This window comes from Blennius ocellaris, assembly GCF_963422515.1.
Source record: "Blennius ocellaris genome assembly, chromosome: 1".
In the NCBI taxonomy this organism is placed as follows: Eukaryota; Metazoa; Chordata; class Actinopteri; order Blenniiformes; family Blenniidae; genus Blennius; species Blennius ocellaris.
Window position 1 is genome coordinate 11,548,018 of NC_137650.1, and position 21,092 is coordinate 11,569,109.

The following is a 21,092-nucleotide window of genomic DNA, read 5'->3' on the forward strand; positions in this document are numbered from 1 at the left end:
TTCTCCAGCAATGTAGTGCACTTGACTTAATGCACATGTGGGACTATTGTGATTGAATTGCTGCCTGCGGGAGTGTAAAAATGTACAAAGAAGTGAAAGTACCGACAGGTTGTTTCGCCGCATGATGATTTCATGGTTCCACCCAAGTTTGGACTATTCTGTTCTAATGACCTGCAAAAACAGCACAAACTTTACTTTAATTGCCGTTTAATTTTAACAGCAGAAAATGTACTTTAATCGACTTTAAATTAAACTTTATGTTCAATGCTTCAGTACACGACATCAGGATACCTCACTAGATTACAAGCATTTGAAAGGGAGGCCTGTTGCCGAGATTTTATAATTTGATTACGAATCAAAGAAATTGAAACGCTGTACCAGGAGTGTTAAACATAAGGCCTGCGGGCTGAAACTGCCCCGCGAGAAGTTTCAATACAGCCGCAAAACCACCAAGCAAATTGTAAAAGTGTCACAGAAAACATTGATTTGATTGATTGATTGATGATGACAAACAAATGTCTTCATAGTCGCGATAGAAGGCAACACAGACTGAGACATCAGTGATGCTGCTATGAAAGATAACAACCTCATTGTTTGTATATTAGCCTTAAAGCCATGCGCTCAGGGAGATTTTGTAAAAACATGCCAAATGCAACAGCTCTAAGAAAAGTTTTTTAGATGGATCACTATTTTTTTTACCCCAATTTTTCACAGAAATTGGCTTATGTTGAGATTGTAGTCATTTTCTGTCGTAATTGTTTGGTTTAGTGAAAATAGACATTTTCATATGCATAAAAACTGAAACGTCAAGTGTAAAGGTTCTTATATTAGGCTATATGAAGCTAGTGAAATAAAACATGTTTGAAACCCCACATCTATACACTTAAATGTTGGAAAAGCTGACATTTTACTGGGTATCGGACTTTTCTTCTTCCTTCTGCAAACTATCACAGGTTAGACGTCTGTAGAAATATACTTATGTTGATGGAGGGTCTCCCCTCACCTCTATCCCCGGTAAAGTTATGAGCTGCCATGAAGCTTCGGGCCTCAGACTCTTGTGCACTCGCATGCATTAGCTGAACTGAACAGACGGCCAAACGCTCTTTCTGTAATGATATGTATGTTGGCAACGTTCTCAATAAGTTACACTTCCCCATTCACTGCTCCTTGGATCCTGTGGGAGCCATTATGAGCAAGCGAAAGCTCTGGGTGCAGGGAAGAGCGGAGAGAAACTAATAACTGCACACCTGCAACAAGAAAACACACCCTATGAAGCCGTATGAGCTGCCTGCACAATAAGGAGCTAAAACAATCTCCCCAGTCAAACGCAGCTGCAGCAAGTAGGAGAAAACTGGCTCATCCACCATGACGACCATACACACATCCTCGGATGTGCGAGACGTCTCATAGCGCCCCGAGGTCGGACGGGGCCAGACTGACTCTACTGGTGCAACCAAAGGTCTTTGTTTCCTTCATCAACCAGATCAGCCCTGTAGCCAGAGGTGGGCTCAACTGTACTGCACAGTCAGGGCCTTCCTAACAACAGCTGCAGTGAGAACACTTCATTCACTATCACGAGGTAATCTCATGTCCACCTTGTATCAACCTTGAGATTTCCCATCAGTCAACGTTAGCCACCCCACCCCTTTAAAAAAGGCAGAAATTACAATGAAGTGAAAATGCATGATGCTTTTTTGCATCTGGGATACGTATTAGTCAGCAAGGCCAAGCATGGAGGTCCCATGATTGTTCCCTTCAAGCAATGTGTTTGACTAAAGAAGGCAGAAGCGCTGCGGAGGAGATGGGTTAATGAATAAAGCAGGCTGAGAGGGGATGGAGGCTGGGAGCGGCAAGGCGTGGTGCAAGAGAGGTTGCAGTTTCTGGTTGTGCTTCATCCGAAGAGCAACAGACTCGACCACTATGACAGTTAAATAGTCACGATGCATTTCAAATCAATACACCCGGCCTGCTCAGGGTGCTGCTTCCCATCTGAGATCAAACACTCCGTTTGGATCACCTCCATGACCTTGAATGACACAAGCACAGTATGAGCCTGAAGCAGTGGAGAATAATGGATATTTACTTCTAAGGAATCACCATTTTTAAGACCTACAATATTAAGAGTTTTCATTGTGACAGTTATTGGCATTTTGACGGATCAACACTCATAAATATTTGGTGTGTGCGCAAAAACAAAAACACCTCAAGTGAACTGAAGTGGGAAGTTGCCCATCCTGTGCTTACGCAGTGTTTCCAGGGTTTAATAGCTTTATACACCTGCTGGAGCCGTTTTGCTAATACAGCCATTACTCTCAACCAGATAAGAGTGTGATTTACAACCGGGTTCGACCCCGAGCAGCAGGAAATTGCTGACCTACTCCTGGTCTCACACACACACAACCACACACTCATTAGAAACAGCAAAGTTCATTCACAAAGGGAAATTTACAACCAATGACCAACATTCAATGACAAACTTTTAGAGTCCCAAGATAAAATGTCCCCCTCACACTCCCGTGCCCTCTCTAGCTCTCAAATGACACCCATTCCTTTTTTTTTCCCCCTCTGATATGTTGCATGAGCTGACCACACATTGAGAGCTGCACACCACATTCCAAACAAACCGATGAGGCCTAAAATGTGCTCAACTGTCTTTTCATTCAACAGCCACCCAGACAGCAGAAAGTCTCAGTCAACAGCCGCCCGTCTGAGGGAGTCCCGTGTAACCACCAAGCACCAAAAAGACAGCTTTGTGTCCGTCTGGTAGACCCTCTTAAATCTGTACAGGGGGACTCCGACTCCAAAATACAAAGCTAAGGCTCGTCATATGCTGCACACCTGCTCATCTCCATTGAAATCTTTCTAATTAGGTTCTTCACTTCAATCCCACACATGGGAAGTCTGTTTCTCAGTTGACAGCATGTTTATTGAGCAGATCTTGTATTACATAACGACTCACAATCCCTTAGATATGGCGACTAAACTTTCAGGAATAAAAAAAAAAAAAAAAACCAATTAGAGGTCGACGTTTCACTCAATCCAGCAGAAGCAGTGGCAATAAGAGTAAGTCACATGTGCAGCAGTGTAATGATACAGATAAGTCCATGTAGTATTTGAGAAGACTGACCTTTTGGCAGTCAACCTTGAATATTTCCTTGTTTGGCTTGCTTTGCTGGAAGCTTCCTACATCTGTGCATCATCTCGTGAAGATATTTTAAGAGGAAAAGTGCTCGGATCTGTTTGCCCAAGGACTTTTTATACATTTCTGCTGACGGCATCATTGGAAGGTGCCGGTTCAGCTGTTGTTTGGCTGAGCCACCAGAATACGATTAGGAAGTGGAAGTTCAAACGCTCCTGCTCTTCCTGTGGTCTTGCAGTTCTGTGTGGGGCGCCCGATATATCCCAGACAATGAAGCAGTCACAGTGACCATGACTGCTTGATCTTTACCGTCACATAGAACACAAACAACACAAAGCACAGCTGAGGTTTAGAGCAATGCCTTTAATGCATGTTCCACTTAACGATAAAAGTATCATAGAAATACGTTGCTTTTTTTTATTTTTTATTTTTATTTGAGCCCTTGCTTCACTCTGCAACCAAAACGTCTCATGGAGAGCACACACACACACACACATTATAAAGAAGGTATTAGTCATTTTGGATATTTGTGTCAATGTGAGCAAACAACCAGACAGCTGTACAAACACTAGAACATTTTCCAAGAGTGTTTCATATTATATTATATCAACACAATGCTATTGTTTATAGCTGTTGGCATCCAGAGGTAATAAAAAGTGTGCTTTAACTATTTTCCTGCTATTTAGATTCTTCAAATTTGAAACATCTGGTAAGTGTTTGTTTATTCAGCAATAGTTAAACTCACCATGTTTTATCCGTTTTAAACTTTTTAGAGTGTGTTTTAATGAAGTATTCATAGTCTCAACTGTCAATTAAAAACTACTGCCTCAGTCACCAACTTTTGTACTGAACAGCTCAGTGTCCAACATCTCCATCACTGCAGTTACACTATTCAGAATCTGCCATCAAATCCAGGATACAAAAACATTTTAGACTCATGACTTTGCCGCTACGGATGATAAAATGCACAATGTTTTGTTTTATTTTTCACAAGCTAAACTGACAGGGTATTCCGCCATTTAAAACCGCCTGCCTCTGCAAACAACAAAACTGCATCTCAAACAACTTTTAAGCTTTGCAGAAGCCTACAGCACATTCAATGTGCATCAGAAACATCACAATTTGGAGGGGGGGGGGGAAGCAAAATTCTACCAAGGATTTTAAAAGATGGCTGAAATGGAGGTTTGCTTCCCAATCCTGGTCCTCAAAGACCACAGTCCTGCATGTTTCAGACATATCTCTGCTCCAACAGAACGGACTTAAGTAAATAGCTCAAATAAATGAAAAATTATTTGAGTCTAGTGTGTTTCTTTTTTTAATTTATTTCGGACATGCTCAAAATCACTATCAAGTCCACAGTCGACACGAGGTAACCAAAGATATTTCACCACACAAACAGTGAATAATGACAGAAGGCCAATATCCTCAGATAACATGTCTGAAAAAGGACTGGGAAGAAATATAACTCATTTAATCACCCCTTCTCCATAAATACATAATGTTCCTTAGCTTCCACTTATTTAATAATAATTTCATTTGAACATGTCTGAATCTGATGAAAAGGTAATAAATTAAATAATTAATGAAATGGAATAAATATAATAAGCTTATCCAACAATATCCAATTATACATTTATACAATTTACATGCATAAAAATACATTGAGACATTTGAGCAGAATTAGACTATATCCCCCAAAAGCACTTTGCTCACTTATATCTTAAAGCCGGCTCTGTGCACAAGGTTAAACACTCCCCCGTCTGTCGAAGGCTTTATGAGCAGTAGCCGAGGTGTGGGGGAGCAGAACAAGTGGAAGCCAGAACGCAGGAGTCTGCTGGAGGTGCACAGGTCATGCAGAGCCAGCAAAGGCCGACGTGGGCCACCAAGAGCCACTGGGGGCGGGGGACGGGGATGTTCTGGATACAGGAAGCCAGAGCCAAACTAAGCCATCAACCTGTCATCCCCTTCAAAACTTCACATCCATTTGTCTGAACCATCTTCTGACTGGAATTCCTAGATTCAAGCCCCCCCCCCCCGACAGGCGACAAGTGCCCCAACAAGTGTCTCTGAATCTCTGCTATAGTCCTCCTTTGTGCTAGAGCTGAACCTGACCTTCCGCCCCGGGGAGAAAGAGGAGTACCGAGAAGTAATGTCTCCATTCAGGCATCAACTTGGGATGGTGTAAAACTCAAAAATGATACAAAACCATCTAAATAACACAGGTACGTTAAAAAACCGACTTCAGCATTAAGTGCAAGCATACAAGGTCAGACAGATCTTCACAATCCAGATTGATGATTTTCACAACAGTAAAAGTCTTCAGACAGGAAAGCAGCTCTGCAAGCTGCAGTTATATTGGCACACGGGGCTCTTAACCAACTGCTAATATTTCCGCAGATCTTCATGCGTACCATGCGTCCGATTTCATCCAATATTTCCAGACAATGAACAACCGTGAATGTTTAAGGAAAGAAATAGTTGTTTTAGATGTCCAATGAAAAAATATATATTTTTAGTTTCTGAAGATACCAACACGCCCCAACCGTACCCCCCACCCCCAGTGCTATTTTACACCGTCAACTAATGGCACCTTCATGAGTGACTGCTCATAACTGGGAAAGGTCACAATTCCTAGTAGGAAAAATACAAAATATAGAGTAGAACACTCTGCACAGTCAGCAAGCTATAACAGACGGCAGTAATTATTTTCTTATACTAATGTATTGTATTTTAATCAGAAATGACTTTACAAACATCAAATCATCTACTGGTTTAAATGGTTGAAGACAGTAGAACACAACCATTTCTTCTTATATGAACACTCAAGTAATGAACTGATGAGGTTCAAAATAAAGACATACAGTAGGTCTAATGGCAAACCTCACTGATCATTTGTTACAACACAAGCAGATAAGTTACTCTAGCAGTGCTGCTGTAAACCAACCTTTGGTCCACAACAACGAAGCCTTCCACCAACTACAAGAAGAGTAATATCTTGAGGACAACATAAAACTTCTCGCCTGGTATTTGAGGGACTGATTGTAAAGACATCTCTCTTCAGGAAACACGCATATCTGTTACTGCAAGTCTGCCGACTGAATAGAAACTCTGCCGACGTGAGCCCACGACCATCTGCAGCAGGTAATAGCAGGAACACCCTGTGAGGGGCAGCTGGGACTTGTCATGACAGAGACGGGATTAAGGTATCTCCACCAGTCTGTGCCAGGCGGGCCGTATATCAGAGCACTCGTCGCCCTTTTAACAAGTCCGCCCATCCACCACAGCGGGCAATGCAGAAAACAGATGCAGCTGTCAGACGGGAGAAGCGAGGAGTGGCCTCGGCTGCTGTTTGATGAGTTTGGGCCTGAGCTGCGCTCTGGGTGCTGGGAAGCGTGCCAGTCACAGGAGGAAGGCTGCGGCGGAGAACCTCGGCGATGCATCAGGTTGAACCGACCATCAATTCAACCTGTCATCTACATTAGGCGAGAATAATGAGTCAAAATCTATAGTGAGGTCCGTCAGGGAAATGTTACGGTGCCCATCAGCATTGATTAATCCCACGGTCTCAATTGAAACATTTCGAAAGGCTCATGTGAGTTCAGGCTCATTTATCTTCCACATAGATCACCGAGATCCAAACTTCAGCCATCATAACAGGGATTTCCTGTTATTTCATCACGGCTCGCACCACACTGCGCTCAAATGTGGGGTAGGAGACAAACTCGCAGTGCTGTGATTTTCTGAGAGATAGGTTTTTACCCTCAGCTGGACACACCAGAGAAGTGTGCGGCCAGCGATGGCCTTTTAAAAACACACACACACACAACCTTCTCAGATGCAAGCCCTCTGAATTAAAGGGGTGGAGGGGAGGTCACAGCTGAATGGAGTTCCCACCATAAAGGGAGCGTTCTTTCAAGGTTCCTCTCACATGATGAGTCGCATTAAAGGAGTTTCAGTGCCCCACGTTTCCCCAACATGCTCATCAACATGCGAGAACCATAAGAAGTGCTCAGTGCCGTCACCTTTCAAACAGGAAACTGGTCCCAATATGCAGTTTCACCACGTCGATGTAAGGTTTTCCATCAGAGTGTAGAAGCAACAAAAAATACAAGGAAAAATTTACCAATTCCATCCCAAAATAAATAAGTGGAGGATCAGAAGTGCGTTTGTTTTAAACAACATAGAATGAAATAATATTAACATCCAATCACCATTGTACAACTTTGCCCAGAGAGGTGTGGATTATAAATTATATTTCCAAGTTGTCTTGAAGACACTTCTTCAAATTTGGCACAAACGTTCACCAGGTAAAGGTCAAACTTCCTCATGTGTGTCCCAATACATATTCTTGTATATGTGTCCGTCCTTCTTCGTTTGACAAGACTACATTAATTACACCGCACGTGCCTCTGTGAAATTTTAAGCTCACATTCAAACAGATAAGTGGTGAAAGGATGTTTTAGGAGGTAATTGAGGCTTCTTAAACAGTAATTTTGTCACCGATTCAAAAAAGAGATTCTTAGTGACTGATTATAATGTTCTCTTTAAAAATGGCATAAAATGCCTTAAAATCCTAAACGTTGTATAAAAATGTGTCATTTCTAAGTGTCATACATAGAAGTCAGTATTCAGTACCTTCATATTTGTACATATTACAGCAAAATCTGCATTACTCCTACTGTTTGCAATGTAATTGAGGCTTCCTCAAACTGTAAGAGATGCATAGTTAAAACCGTTTGCACAGGAGTGCGCAGAGCAAATATATAGATCCACAAAGTTTTTTTTTTACCTCAAGAAACGACATTCTTGTTCTTCAAAACAACATTTGGGAACATCAAACTGACAAACAGATCCTTTTAAGCTTTGATCATGTTTGACATTTATAGGATGCATAATGCAAGTTTGTTTTTTTCCCCCTGTACATGAAGAGCTGTTCTTGGAACTTGTAATGTGTTTTGAGGAATACGTACTCCAGTATCAGGGATCTCTGTGCTATGTAAAGACAGGCTCCGACTCGTTTGATTGCACAGGCTTGAATAATTGGTTCGACATTGGTGTCGGATGTAAATCACACGCTTCAGAGTACCTGGGATAACTCCAGGTCGGAGTATTTTTGCAACACTTCCCGGCACCTCAGGGGCCAAGAAGTGTTAAATACTGTGGCTGGGTGGGAGATACAGTAAATAGAGTGATGAATGATTCAGGACTGTATCTCCAAACAGTTGTCGCGTTGGTTTTTACATTTCAATTTTAAATACAAGAAAACACCCAGCTGCTTCGCAAATGCTTTACATGGAGATAAAAGCACAGGGCTCACAGTAGGAACTCGGGGAAAATATAACTAACTTTTGACAGCAGACTGAAAGCTCAGACACCAACGGCATAGAATGAATTAATCATGTAAAAATAGAATATTTAAGCCGTTCCACAAAATCCAGTACAACAAAAAAACACTGGATTTTAGTGTTTGGTTGATGTCGATTTCTCCACATTTTACATTCTCGTGTTCTAAATTCCCAACACAAACAATACAACAAATGAAAGCTGAAACGGGACATTTAAGAGGTTAAGAATTAGGCTCCCGATCAAAAGGTTGATGACAAAAGGTATAATTGGTTTCGGAATTTGTCCAAAGTTTTACATTGAAGGACAGTGACGTGTCATTTTCACAGATGAGGTAAAATGGCAGACTCTCTCCGACTGTCCACAGCAGATCAAATTACTCGCTCTGTTTAAAGGCCTCTAAATTGACGGGTCCTTTTAACAAACTTAACATTTCCAAAAATATAAACAATCTGGATAAATTAATTTCTCCTAAACATGATCAAAACAAAGTTGGTGCGACTCTCCCCCTGACAATCACTCCCCTTGTGCGTCTCACCTTCCAGAATTAGTTTCCACTTTTACACTTTTTTACAGTTTGCCATAGGCACCAGGCCCATGGCTTCTCTCTCTGCACAACTTACACCTGTGTTGGCTGCTGTTGTTGCATTCGCCTTATACTAGTCCCGTCTTTCAGCTGTTATTATTCCAGCCCGTAACCATCTCTGATATTACTCCGCCATTTTAGTCTGGGTCGCCCGTGCCTTCACTTCCTCGGTTGCATCATCTCCTCTTGAGCTCGTCTCGTCATCCTGTCAGGGTCCATCCGAGAAACATGTCCAGCCCACTCTGCTTTCCGCTCCCTTATCCGCCATATTAGGTCATCATAGTCGCATCCCCTTGTATTTTATACTTGTATATTTGGCATCTCGTCCTCCCACTTGATCTTTTAGACCGATCGCAGGTACTTTGTACGCACCGCCTGCACTCTTCTCATCCACTTTGCCCATTGAACAACTTGCAGCACCGTACGTAAGCTTAGACAAAATCTGGCTCTCAAAGTTTCTCTTTCATCGGCCTGGTCAGGTTGCTGTTGTAGAGTTCCACAGTTTCAGCTCACCCATGTCGTAACCATGCCAATTGCCTTGCTCGTGCCACTTCTGCACTGCCATCTCCAAGGCGACCCTGAAGAGAGCCGGAGAGAGCAGACAGCCCCCTCGGCGTTGCAAACCAGTCTGCCGTCGTTGCCTTGGCAGCGGAGTTTCACCCGACTTGCTTCATATATGTCACTAACGATGTGATGTTGAGCTTCCATGGAACTCCAGCCTGGTCGAGTGTCTGCCAAGTTGGGCGTTGGTGAACCATATCGAAGGCCATTTTGAATGTGACGAAGACAATGTACAGTTCGCGCTTCTCATCCCGAGTGTAGTCGATCTCTGTCTTCAGTGTGAAAAGATGGTCCATTGACTGTCAGTTACACCCACAAACAAATGACTCAACAGAAATATTTTTAAAGATCAAAATGGCCAAAAATCAGAAATCTCTTCCTTTAATTTTCATAAATGTCCTATGAGTTATAATTTAAATTGTAATTACTTTCTGTTTGATTAAAGAAATGATAAACATAAAAAATGGGTTCGATAGACAGGTTTGCATTTCCACTGTTAAAATATTCTGTCACACAGGGCTTTTCTCTTTAAAAAGTCCTCAAAGTTGTTTGAGTCAAATCATCACACAGCGTTGGTGTGGTCACAGTTTTCTCTTTCTTCCCCATCAACTCTTGTATGTTTGAAGAAGCAGTTTCATAGTTATGTTGAACCATTCATCTTTATCCAAGATTCGGAACTGCGTCTTCACTCATTCCTGGGTTCAGCTACTATTGACGGGACCCTCCGAGTGTGTTCCCCCCAATAGCAATTGGTAGATGACATATGTTTTCTGATGTATGTATAATTCTAATCATCTTTCTTCAAGTACGCTATAATGACTGAGCTAAAGCAAAAATATTTCTTTAAGAGGAAAATATAAACATGGCTTTTTATCTACTGTATCTTGAGGGACAATATCAGACAATCACCACACTTTGTGCAGCTCAAAAAAATCATCAGGTTTTAAAGACCATGAGACAGCAACCGATGCCTGAGTCATTGTAATAGCAATTATGTGAATATGTAAACAATACTTTATATTAATGTGTAATCCATTTCAGTAACGCACTCAGAAGCTGCATCAACATTGTGGCTTTCACATAAAGTAACAAGTTATGGAAAACGTATTGTAAAACTCCGGTACACACTTGTATAGCTCGACGCAGTTGTAACATTTACTCATGCGGCTCTGATTTCCAAAAGAATCCTGGGAGCGTGCTCACGCCACAAACTGAATGACGCCGTCACTCCATATACGACACTCTCGTCCTCCAAGCGGAGTGGATTCTGTGCAGACATTAAAACCACGAGGGCCACATCCAAACTATGCGGTGGCCGACTGCCCCAGAAACTACAGCCTATCGGTTAACCACTGACAAGGCTGCAAGACCTGCATTCAATTACGTTATATCACAAACTGAATCTAAACTAAGACAAACATTAATATCTAAACTATTTCTGTAAAGACATTCGCTTTATATGTTGGTATAAAACCTATGCACTTTCCTTTGATGTAATGTATAAAAGGAGTCAAAACAGGCACAGTAATTAATGTTAGATGCTCCAACTAAGATCTGCACCAATGACACCCGTCACATCTTTGTTTGGTGTCCTCAGACATATTTGATAAGCACATTAAAGTCTGCAGGAACCCTGATGAAGGCATCCACACATTACCTGCATTAACAGTTTTGGAGAGCTGGAAGCACAAAGATCAACCTCTAAGCAACATTCAATCAAACTCTGACGTGACCATGATTCCTTCTTTGAAGATCGGGAGTATCTAACATGTTACTGGGAATTTTAGTATTGACGCACTCGGACCAACAGATTAGGTCCTGAAAGCTGCATGCATAAAATTAATGTGTTGCATTCATCCATTTTTTTCATATTTCAGTTTGATCTTAGGCACAAACTATATTTAAATTTTTTTCTGGACTAATACAAAACTTTGCAGTTAGTCTATTTTGCACAATAATCCATTTTCTAATTCTTTTAACTCAAACGTGTGATTTATAATACAACAAAACATGGTTCATATGGTAAATTATATGCTTTTTTATATAACCTGATAGTTATTTGAATGTATTATTGATGCTTTTGCATAACAGTTTGGTGTGTGTAAGAAACCTCATTAGAAACGCATTCCAGGAAACTTCCCCTATGATGGTCTGGATTCACCACCTCTGTGATGCCAGCATCATCTTGGCCTCGATCAGTAAATGTCAACTGTCCTGACCCATTTGACATTTTGATATCAAACCCTTACTTCTTTAATTCTGTAACTGTGCAAGTATTGGGCCAAACAGCATTTACAGTGCTTTTATTTCCTCTCATCCTCTTCATTTGCTGATTTTTCTGTGAATGAACAAGAACTTCTATAGCTAAATATGGAATAATTTGTGATTTTGGAATTGGCTGTTGCCATGAACAAATGTTCACTTGTGCGCCGGTGGAAAAACAAGTTATGAGCTCCAACTTACTGAAGACATTCGAGCCTGCATCTCTGATGAAGCTGTGATGTAAAGACATTAATGAATGCATTACATTTATTTTAAACCTCGTGGGATGTCGCCTTCTGATGCTGTGAAGTGCCATGTTAAGTCAAGCACAGTGTAGCGAACCAGCTGACCGTCAGCTGACCCAGACAGGCACCGACGATGACTGACACTTCAAACAGCAAAGTCTTCTTTCTTCCTCTGGTTCCCATTTCTGCTACTGATGAATGGCTGTGCTTGCACACTTCAACCAACCGCTCCTTGCTAGGGTCTTTTTGTCCCCTTTATCAATATACTTCTGACATCTCTTGCTTTGAGCATCATGTATATACCATATGTGGTGTATCTGCAGGGTCCTCTTACCTCCTCCAGGGGAGATAAAAACCTGCAGGGGCCAACTGCTGCAAACATTTATAAATTCCCACAATAATGCTCAATTCCAATCATGACAACGATCATGATTAAATTCAATTATCCAGATGTTTTTGCATTGTATGTTGGCCTGTCGCTGGAGGGATGTTCTGTTTAAATGGCAGGACCAGCTGAGAAAATCTCAGCAGGGAAAGAGATGAGAAAAAAAAATATCCCCCTTTCCAATAAAGGGCTTGAGAGTTTAAATATTTCATTAGTGTGTTAGAAAAATCTGATCCTGGAGAGAAAAAAAAAAGCAACTGTTTTGCATAGCTACTTTATTTGAACTCATAAATCACAGTTTAGCTGCAACTCCTGAGACTAAAGCAAATGAACCTATGTGAGGGATCACAACGTTGTGTGTGTGTGTGTGTGTGTGTGTGTGTGTGTGTGTGTCAATGGATGAAATGTGATGAAGGCCAAAGTCAGAGATCAGAGGGCTCAGTCTTGATTAAATCTTAATGTTGCAGAGACTGTTGCAGGATTACTGTGCATGGGAAACACACGAGGGTTAATAGAGTGAGGTCAGCACGTGCAGCTGGAAACCAGCTCCATTTCTTACAGTTAAACCCTGATCAAAAGACCGCTAAAGTGAATCCAGCACATAAAATACACAGCCAACCGTACACATGACGATGGTGTCCACTTCAGCCGGCTGACCTTCACTTCTCCTCAACACAAACCCAGATCTTACTCTTAATGCTGTGCTGCCCTCTGCTGCTAACAGCCAGGAGCATTAAAGTTTAACTCGCACTACACTAAAAGAATAAAACATTTCTCTCAGCAAAATTAATTCAGGATAAAATTGAAACTGGAAAAACAAAAACTTACGTGATGAAGACAATGCCAGCCTCATAGTATTACTTCCTGGTCACTACTTTGCGTTGTAAAAAAACCAACAAATTTTGTACATGTGAATTGAAATTTTTTGGGTTCAAAAAAATCTAAAATCTAAATGTCTGTACAGCTTTCTCATTGCCAATGTCATGACAGGACAACGGTCATGATTACAGGAAGTCCCACATCAAGGCGTTCTGTTCAATGAACTGGTGTTTAATGGACAATCATCATTCCAGCTGGTAAGTTTGAATTTTGGTTTGTTCAAATACGAGAATGGACATTTCATATAAACCTTTAACCTGCTTCTATTCAATTGAATGAGAGAACACCACATTCTGACAATGGAGCAGCAGAGCAGCCACTTTTACATCTGCTTCCTTCCAGCTATTTAAAACCTTACCTCAACAGATTAATTAACAAATTGCAATGTTCATTTAGGAGTACCTTACAAAATTGTCACCCAAGACAAATCTGTAAAGACTGATTGTTCTAAAGATGTTATTTGCCTGACAGCTTTTGAAAAAGTGACAATGAGCTGACAAAAGCCATCTTTTCTTTGAAATACTCATTACTTGAATCTTCTTTTGTGTAATAAAATGTGAAACCTGCACACACTCAATGAAGTGCTTAAGCAGTCCTATTACTTCAAATGAAACTATAACAAAGACAAACACACAAAAAAGCCTCCCTTTCATCAAATCGGGATTCTTTGTTTCGAGTTTTGAAATGCAATTATTGCAATCAGTCAAACATTAAGTCGCATCTGAACACTATCATGGACCTCAGGTGTAGCGTTAATATACTCCAGACCATCTCCAACCATTACAGACGTCCGAAGATAACCGTGTGTGTGTATGTGTGTGTGTGTGTGTGTGTGTGTGTATACACAAAACCGTCATCTTGAAGCTTCAGTTCCTCTACAAAGCAGGAGAACTCTTCATCTTCCTCCATGCGTTTGAAAAGGGATGAATGCAAAATCGGCTTTGTTCCACAGAAATAACTTTTTCCAATGAAGGCAATGGTTCAATTATATTTCAACCTTTAAAGGGAACCAGTGGGGTAAAAGTAGTAACTGTTCCCTGCATTTCACAAATTCCCTTCAGGACTCTAGTAGATTACAATTTTAAATATATTTAACAAAGGACCTGAACTTCCCTTTTCCTTTCTCAACGTTGAAAACAGCAAATGTGTTTGTGGCCTACCGCACATTTCCCCGCCACACAGAGAGATGAGTCGTTCAGCCCACATGGCGTCCCGTCAATCACCCGCTCCGACTGTCGCACGTAGAACCTGAAGCCGATGGCCCGGCAGTGGAGCTCGCAGTGCTGCTCCCCAGGAACTGAAGGATAAATATCAATCATGAATTTCAACATAAGCACACACAGCCCCCCCCCCCCCCAAAAAAAAATATTTAAAAGCTTATCTGTACAGGGAGCCGTATGTAGCATAAATCAAGGTAATAAGTCTAGCATTTATAGCAGATGTTATTCAGCAATGACTATACCGGGCTGCTCCATAAGATACCAAACAAGTATTCAACAGACATGCAATGGTGCCGACTTTGCTCAGGTTGTCGTGTTTTGTAGGACTGCAAACTCTTGGATCTGTATCTGAAGCTTTCATTGAATCCCAGATCTTTAACATCTGCAGTGTGAAACTTAATTTACAGATTTGCAATCAAGTGTCGATGCCAAAACCTAAATGTCTTCCAGCGAAAGATGACACACATAAGGCAAGGCATGATTTGACAGGGTGCAAATTTACAGGAGATATGCAAAACATGGGATGGACCCAAGAAGAGGACAATAATAGATTTTAAAAAAACTTTACATATTGTAAGAAACATTTATCCACATTAAAAAAAATGCTTGATAAAGTCCGTAACTCCGTTTGATATACGTCGTCATATACATTCCAGCTTCTGCACATTTTCCACAGTAATGTTCCATGTGATCACGAGCACTAAAAGATTTTCTTTTTTAAAACACTTTACTCCAGACAGAAGTCTTCACCATGTTACCAAGCTCGGTCTCTATTCTCACACTTTCTGTACACCTTCAAAAATCTAGTCTTACAATTAACTACAGCATTATTTTGTGTCTAGAAAGTTACAAAACTGCATTAATTGTAACAGGTTAATTATTCCTCCATCTTCAGGCTCAAAAATTGTTTTTTTTTTTACAACAAAAGAAAAAGTCTGACGCTCTTGAAACATTTGATGTCACAAAAACAGCAGTAAGCAGATGAAGAGAATCCTGATCCCATGCTTCCCATTTCATTCATATGTTTTAACAGTTACTGAAGATATACCACAAGCCTGGGAAGCCAGGTATTTGTTAAACAGATGTCTCGGAGTATGTGAAAGTGCTGTTGAGGAAAGGTGTCGAATGATCCGGACTCAACCTTGCACATTCACCTGCGGTTATTTAATCTTGCATCTGCATTAGCAGTCAGTCAAAGCTGCAGAGCTCAAAATACATATCTGCATGATTATTTTTGCGTCTGTTGTCACAACTAGCAGGCGGTTGGCAGATCGTCAGGTGTTTGTAACCGTTGCCGGGATACCTCAGGTGTGTGAGGTCAGTGAGTTTGTATGAATGTACATCATTCAGGGAGCTGGAGATTTATTGAAATGTACTGTGATGTATTGACTGGAGGACTTGTGGGTCATCTGTCAGGCAGCTAAAGGCATAAAACACAGTGAATATGGAGGTGGACTGACTATATGGTGTTCTTTTCAAGAGAGGGCGCCAGCTTTCTCGCAGATGAGAGGGACCGGTTAGATTTTTCAGCCAAATGGCAACATGACCTGCCTGCTTTATGATTTTAAACCTTCATGACGCCCTGCAACTGTAATAAACGCCGAATTCATACTTCACCTGCATTGTGATGACATTTACAACTTAAGAATACCTAAAAGTACTTCAGTACTGCAACATTCGATAAAAATACATTATGCATTTTCCATTAGGATCACTGTGGGCGATATTCACTTTTTTCATAAAGCCCTATCTACAGTAAACCAGGGCATTAAACAGCTCAATGACAGGTCCCAGATCCTCGCAGCCCTGAGGGAGGACACTCTGTTCCTGGAACGGAGGTATAGACTTGAAGCACACAAGTTCCCAGGTCCGACTGATACAATTTTGTAATCAAATTGAATCCGGTTAACTGCCTAATGAGACGATTTCATGTTTGAAGCACTTGTTATTCAGTCAACAATAAACTTCTTAAAAAACTACCAAGCGTCTGTACTTTTTATAACAACTCGAAGTTACTTTTATACATGTATGAGAAGCAATTACCAATATTTTATTAAAAGCTGGTATAATATCTCCAGGGTGCAGAAAATAGGAAATTCTCCAAACTTGTACATTTACAAACATACCTTCGTTGAAAGGCTCCCACTCGTAAAGTCTTCCCATGAAGGGTTGGTTGTTGTAGGAGGAACACTGGACAGCTCTGATGGGTCTGCTGGAAGGAGGACAGGCCTGAGGGATAGAATCAGGGAACACACACACAAATACAGGCATTTATTTTCCTTGAAAATACAGAATGTGACGGGTAACTCTCATTAGTGTTTGATGGCCTCCGACTACCACAGCCAACCATCTCAGCTTTGTTTCTCTTCCTCCATTAGAATCTCTGCCTTCAAAGTGGTTCAGATTCCGGGATTTATGATGGCTCAGCAGTGAAACCTGAACTCCACAGAGTCTCTCCATACATCCTTTGTCCAAACAAGCCTCAGGCCTGCTTTACGTTGCTTAAATATCTATGTCATCACACACCAGTGAGACAATGTACAGAACCAGACATTGTTTGAATTTATTTCGCTGCACGGCTCCGTCGGATCAGATTAACAGCCCTCGTATCAACACTTTGTATCAACGCTGGCTGTACATCTGGTACGTCCACATTAACTGTTAAAGCAGCGCTTGTGCTGAAACCGTCAGCAGATTCAATTGAAACGTTAGTATTTGGAAGATTTAGCATTAAATAAATGTTAATTGTGAAATATAAACGCCCGAGTGAAAACTTCAACAAGTCGAGTGCGGAACAATAAATAAGTGAGGATTTGATGAACAGCAGGTTCACTTTTGGAGTAATGACAGAATAGTTTGAAGAGTTTGGCAGTATGAGCAGCACAGACTGGAAGGCTGCAGCACTCATTTTTGCTCTATCAAAAATAAGAGTGGATTTCTCCTATTAGCAAGGTTAAAGTATCGATGTGGCTCTGTGGTAAAACTCAATCGCACAAAAAAAGAACCAAAATGCAGATTTTATCGAGAGGGGAAAAAAATGGAGAAGTGGTTTTAAAATATATACAGAAAAGTATTAATTACATGAAACTGACAGTACAGAACTACACTGAACCTTCAAAGTTTGAAAGCAAATGTGCGTGCACTTTTTTACAAACTGTATAGTGAGGTTCACTGTACATGCAGACACATAACAAAACCCTATTGCATTTGTTCATCCATCTCTCATACATGCTTTATCCTCACTCTGAACTGGTTGCCAGTCATTCACAGAGCAGCGAGGCAACCACACACATTCAGAGAGTCCAATTACTCTAAACTGTACATCTGCAAAATGTGATGAAGAAGAATGCCCTCTCCTTTACTCAAGACAGTTTGAGCCGTGGCAAAAGTAAAATGTTTGAGGAACACATTCTCATACATTACTGTTGCAGATCCTGTAGTGAGCGTGCACTCCACGGCAATGAGAAGAAGGCAGAGGGCTGTAGGGCCTTTCTTCATGCTGCTGAGTGTCGGAGGTCTCGCCGCCCGATTGCGTCTCCGGCTGGACCTCGGCATGGTTGACTGATGAAGGCTGGTACAGGGGGGCCCAGACTGGGTTATTTCTGGGTTGCACATAGGGTCTGGCGTATCGATGGTGGCTGCTGGAGGGATCCGGGCTGTTTGACCTGTGGCCACCGTGGCCTCGAGCAGAGGGGTGGTGGGAATTGGCAGCAGCAGAGCGTCTCTGTCTGCGAGGGTGATGCGTCTCAGTGACCCGGCCAGCATCCGTCTGCAGAGGAGCAACATAAGGGGCTCTACCATAGCCATATCGCCCAGGGATGATGTGAGGGAACCTCCTGGGAAACACAAATATGAGGGAATTAATCACTCAAAGCATACTACTTTTATCTTCACTTCTAACAATACAAGACTTTGGCAACCGTCCTGAAACTAAAAGCACATTACTGCTTTGTGCCATCTCTTACAGGGGAAGAGCACTGTGGCCCTTTGCCCAGCCTGCAACTTTCGTAGGAGCCAAGAAACAGAAATCTGGGCACCAGTGTGGTCATTCATCTCTTTAGGTTCAAACTCACCACTGCCACCTCGACCCGGCCCTCAGCTGTCGGTGCTATTTGTTTAAGAGCAGGCACAACAGGAAGGAGGTCACAAAGCAGCCAAGCACCAGCCGGGCCTTTGACTTCAACCATAAAAGAGCTGGAGGGCAGTCAGATGGCCCATGGCGATGGCTTCAAGGAGTCACATTTAGACCAGGCAGCTCTGCATGCAGTGCAGCTGTATTCCAGCTATGTGGACCTGCCCATCTGAGAACCAGGGGCAGCAGGGCTGAAAATGCTGTGTGTATTCTTACTGAAGTTTGGTTGAAGAGTAAAAATCGATTTGTCGCATAATCAAATTTGCCAACAGTTCTCTGCAGTAAGGAAAAAAACGGATGCGCCACGAGTGGGAGGAAGAATCATTCGAATCTGTTGTTTCACCATAACAAAGAGCCAAAGTCCAAATCTTCTTATGTCATCTTGCCGAGATTGACAGACTTCGTTCAGTGTTTTTGAATTACTTCAGGACTGCTCAATATATTGGAATTTTCACAACATTAAACTATCAACATGCACGATAGACATATCGCAAAAGACCGAACTGTGATCATGTTACCATGCATGGCGCATTCATGTTCTGAATGTGAGCATATTCAGCCAGCCAGATGGAAATTACGACTCTCGTCGTAAAAAAATGTGTGGATAGTGAGGAAAATCTGTATAAAGGCAAACTTACTGCTAATCTCTAGGTCACGTTGATTTAAGATGGTCACAGATGTTTCAGCAATGCTACAGTTTCCATGTGTTGTGGTTCAATGTTCAACTGAATGGATATTTATTTCATGGAAGCTACATTAGGTTGTGCAGAGCTCTTTTGGACATGCATTTCACTTTAACAAGCCACTTAACCATTTGAATCTAATTTGTCACTTGCCTCACGAAAGTCGTAATTTTCCTAATGAAACATCTTGTTATTCCAACATTCAGTAAGACTGACACATATTAGCAAATTATCATGGAGCTGAATATGACCGTCACCGGACAGGCCAGTCTCTGTGACTGTCTGATTTGGCAGCCAGAAAAAACGTGAATCATGTCAAATACTACATAAGTCGTCTTTCACTATGAGCACTGAACTGTCATCCGGTCGAGAATATATTTTGGTAATCTATACATCGATCATCACCTATACCTGGGGTGGGCCATCCTGGTCCTCGAGGGCCGCAGTCCTGCATGTTTTCAATGTGTCCTCACATCAACACAGCTGGCAGTAATTAGTGACTCGTTATCACGCTTTCTGCAGAGCCTCATGATAACTGTGTTTGAACGGGGAAACATTGAAAAGATGCAGGACTGCGGCCCTCGAGGACCAGGATTGTCCACCCCTGACCTATATAGTTTTTATACCTTTTATTTTCCATTGTGTATATAGCAAATTGATGCGTACATGGTTGCTAATCTCTTGGTCAGCTCTACACAGACTGAACCTGCACCCACAGCGTACCTTTGCCCACCAGGCCTGGTCTCTCGCTCCCTCCATGTCTCTCCACGGCCACTGCTGTTGGAAGATCTGACTGGGTCACGGTGCAGGGGAACAGTAGGCCGCAGGGCTGAAACTACATGGCCCGATTGCTCAGGTGGGATACTGCCAGCGCTGGAGGGATACCTCGGACTGTACACAGGCAGACAAGGTCTGGTCTGCTCTTGGACTCCTTTTCCACAACTCCGGGAGCAGGTGGACCAGGAACCCCAGGTTCCCCAGGAGCCCTGAATCTGTCCATGCTCTGCCCTGAACTCCTGTGGGGATTCTGCCCTCTGAGGAACCTGTAGGGAGACGAAACAGCCTTGACAAGCATGGCCACAAAGTTGCAAAGAAGTCCGACAGTGCAGTTGCATGTGAATGCCAATAATTGATGGAAGCCACCACCACTAGCAACAAGACTTTAATCCCTGCAGATCATGGCCTCATATAAAAGCTCAAGTCAGTGACCTCATCTCATCACCATGACTATCCTGCTCCACCGCCCCTCACCACTGTTCATGAAACAGACCTCTGTTCACGCTCATAAAGCCTTGATTTAGCTGATTAGTGGGTGTCTGCAAGCGGTCTATCCCCTATTGGCTACCTGCGTTTCACACTGTTGACTCTAGCCCTCTGTGTGACTGCCAGGGACGTATTAGCAGCGATCGTTGCACTCTTTCTGAGGAAGCTGCCAGCGGGAGCGCAATGCCAAGCCGGCTTTATCTGCGGAGCTGCGCGGAAGTCCTGCTCTTTAAGAAGCACTTTGTCTCCATTCACGGCAGCCTCTCAGGGCAAACACATGGCCGTAGTAAAAGCTCAGCTGCCTTTGACTTCTTGAGGATGGAAAGAGAATACAGAAGCTGTAGGGAGAGTTGGCAGGGAGCTCCTCTACTGTCAATCAGTCGGTGCAGCTATT

At 42.2% G+C, this 21,092-nt stretch overlaps 1 protein-coding gene across 1 annotated transcript in view; it reads right to left on the reverse strand.

Annotated features, from left to right (window-relative positions):
- The window catches only part of thsd4 (thrombospondin type 1 domain containing 4), a gene marked incomplete at its 5' end in the record, with an annotated part of 49,283 nt that overhangs the window by 27,349 nt on the left and 842 nt on the right, over window positions 1-21,092 (reverse strand). Inside the window, 4 exons of the mRNA XM_080512968.1 lie at window positions 14,561-14,697; window positions 16,747-16,849; window positions 18,039-18,456; window positions 20,159-20,478. Coding sequence (XP_080369094.1) covers window positions 14,561-14,697; window positions 16,747-16,849; window positions 18,039-18,456; window positions 20,159-20,478 — 978 coding nt within the window. The remainder of the gene's footprint in view (window positions 1-14,560; window positions 14,698-16,746; window positions 16,850-18,038; window positions 18,457-20,158; window positions 20,479-21,092) is intronic.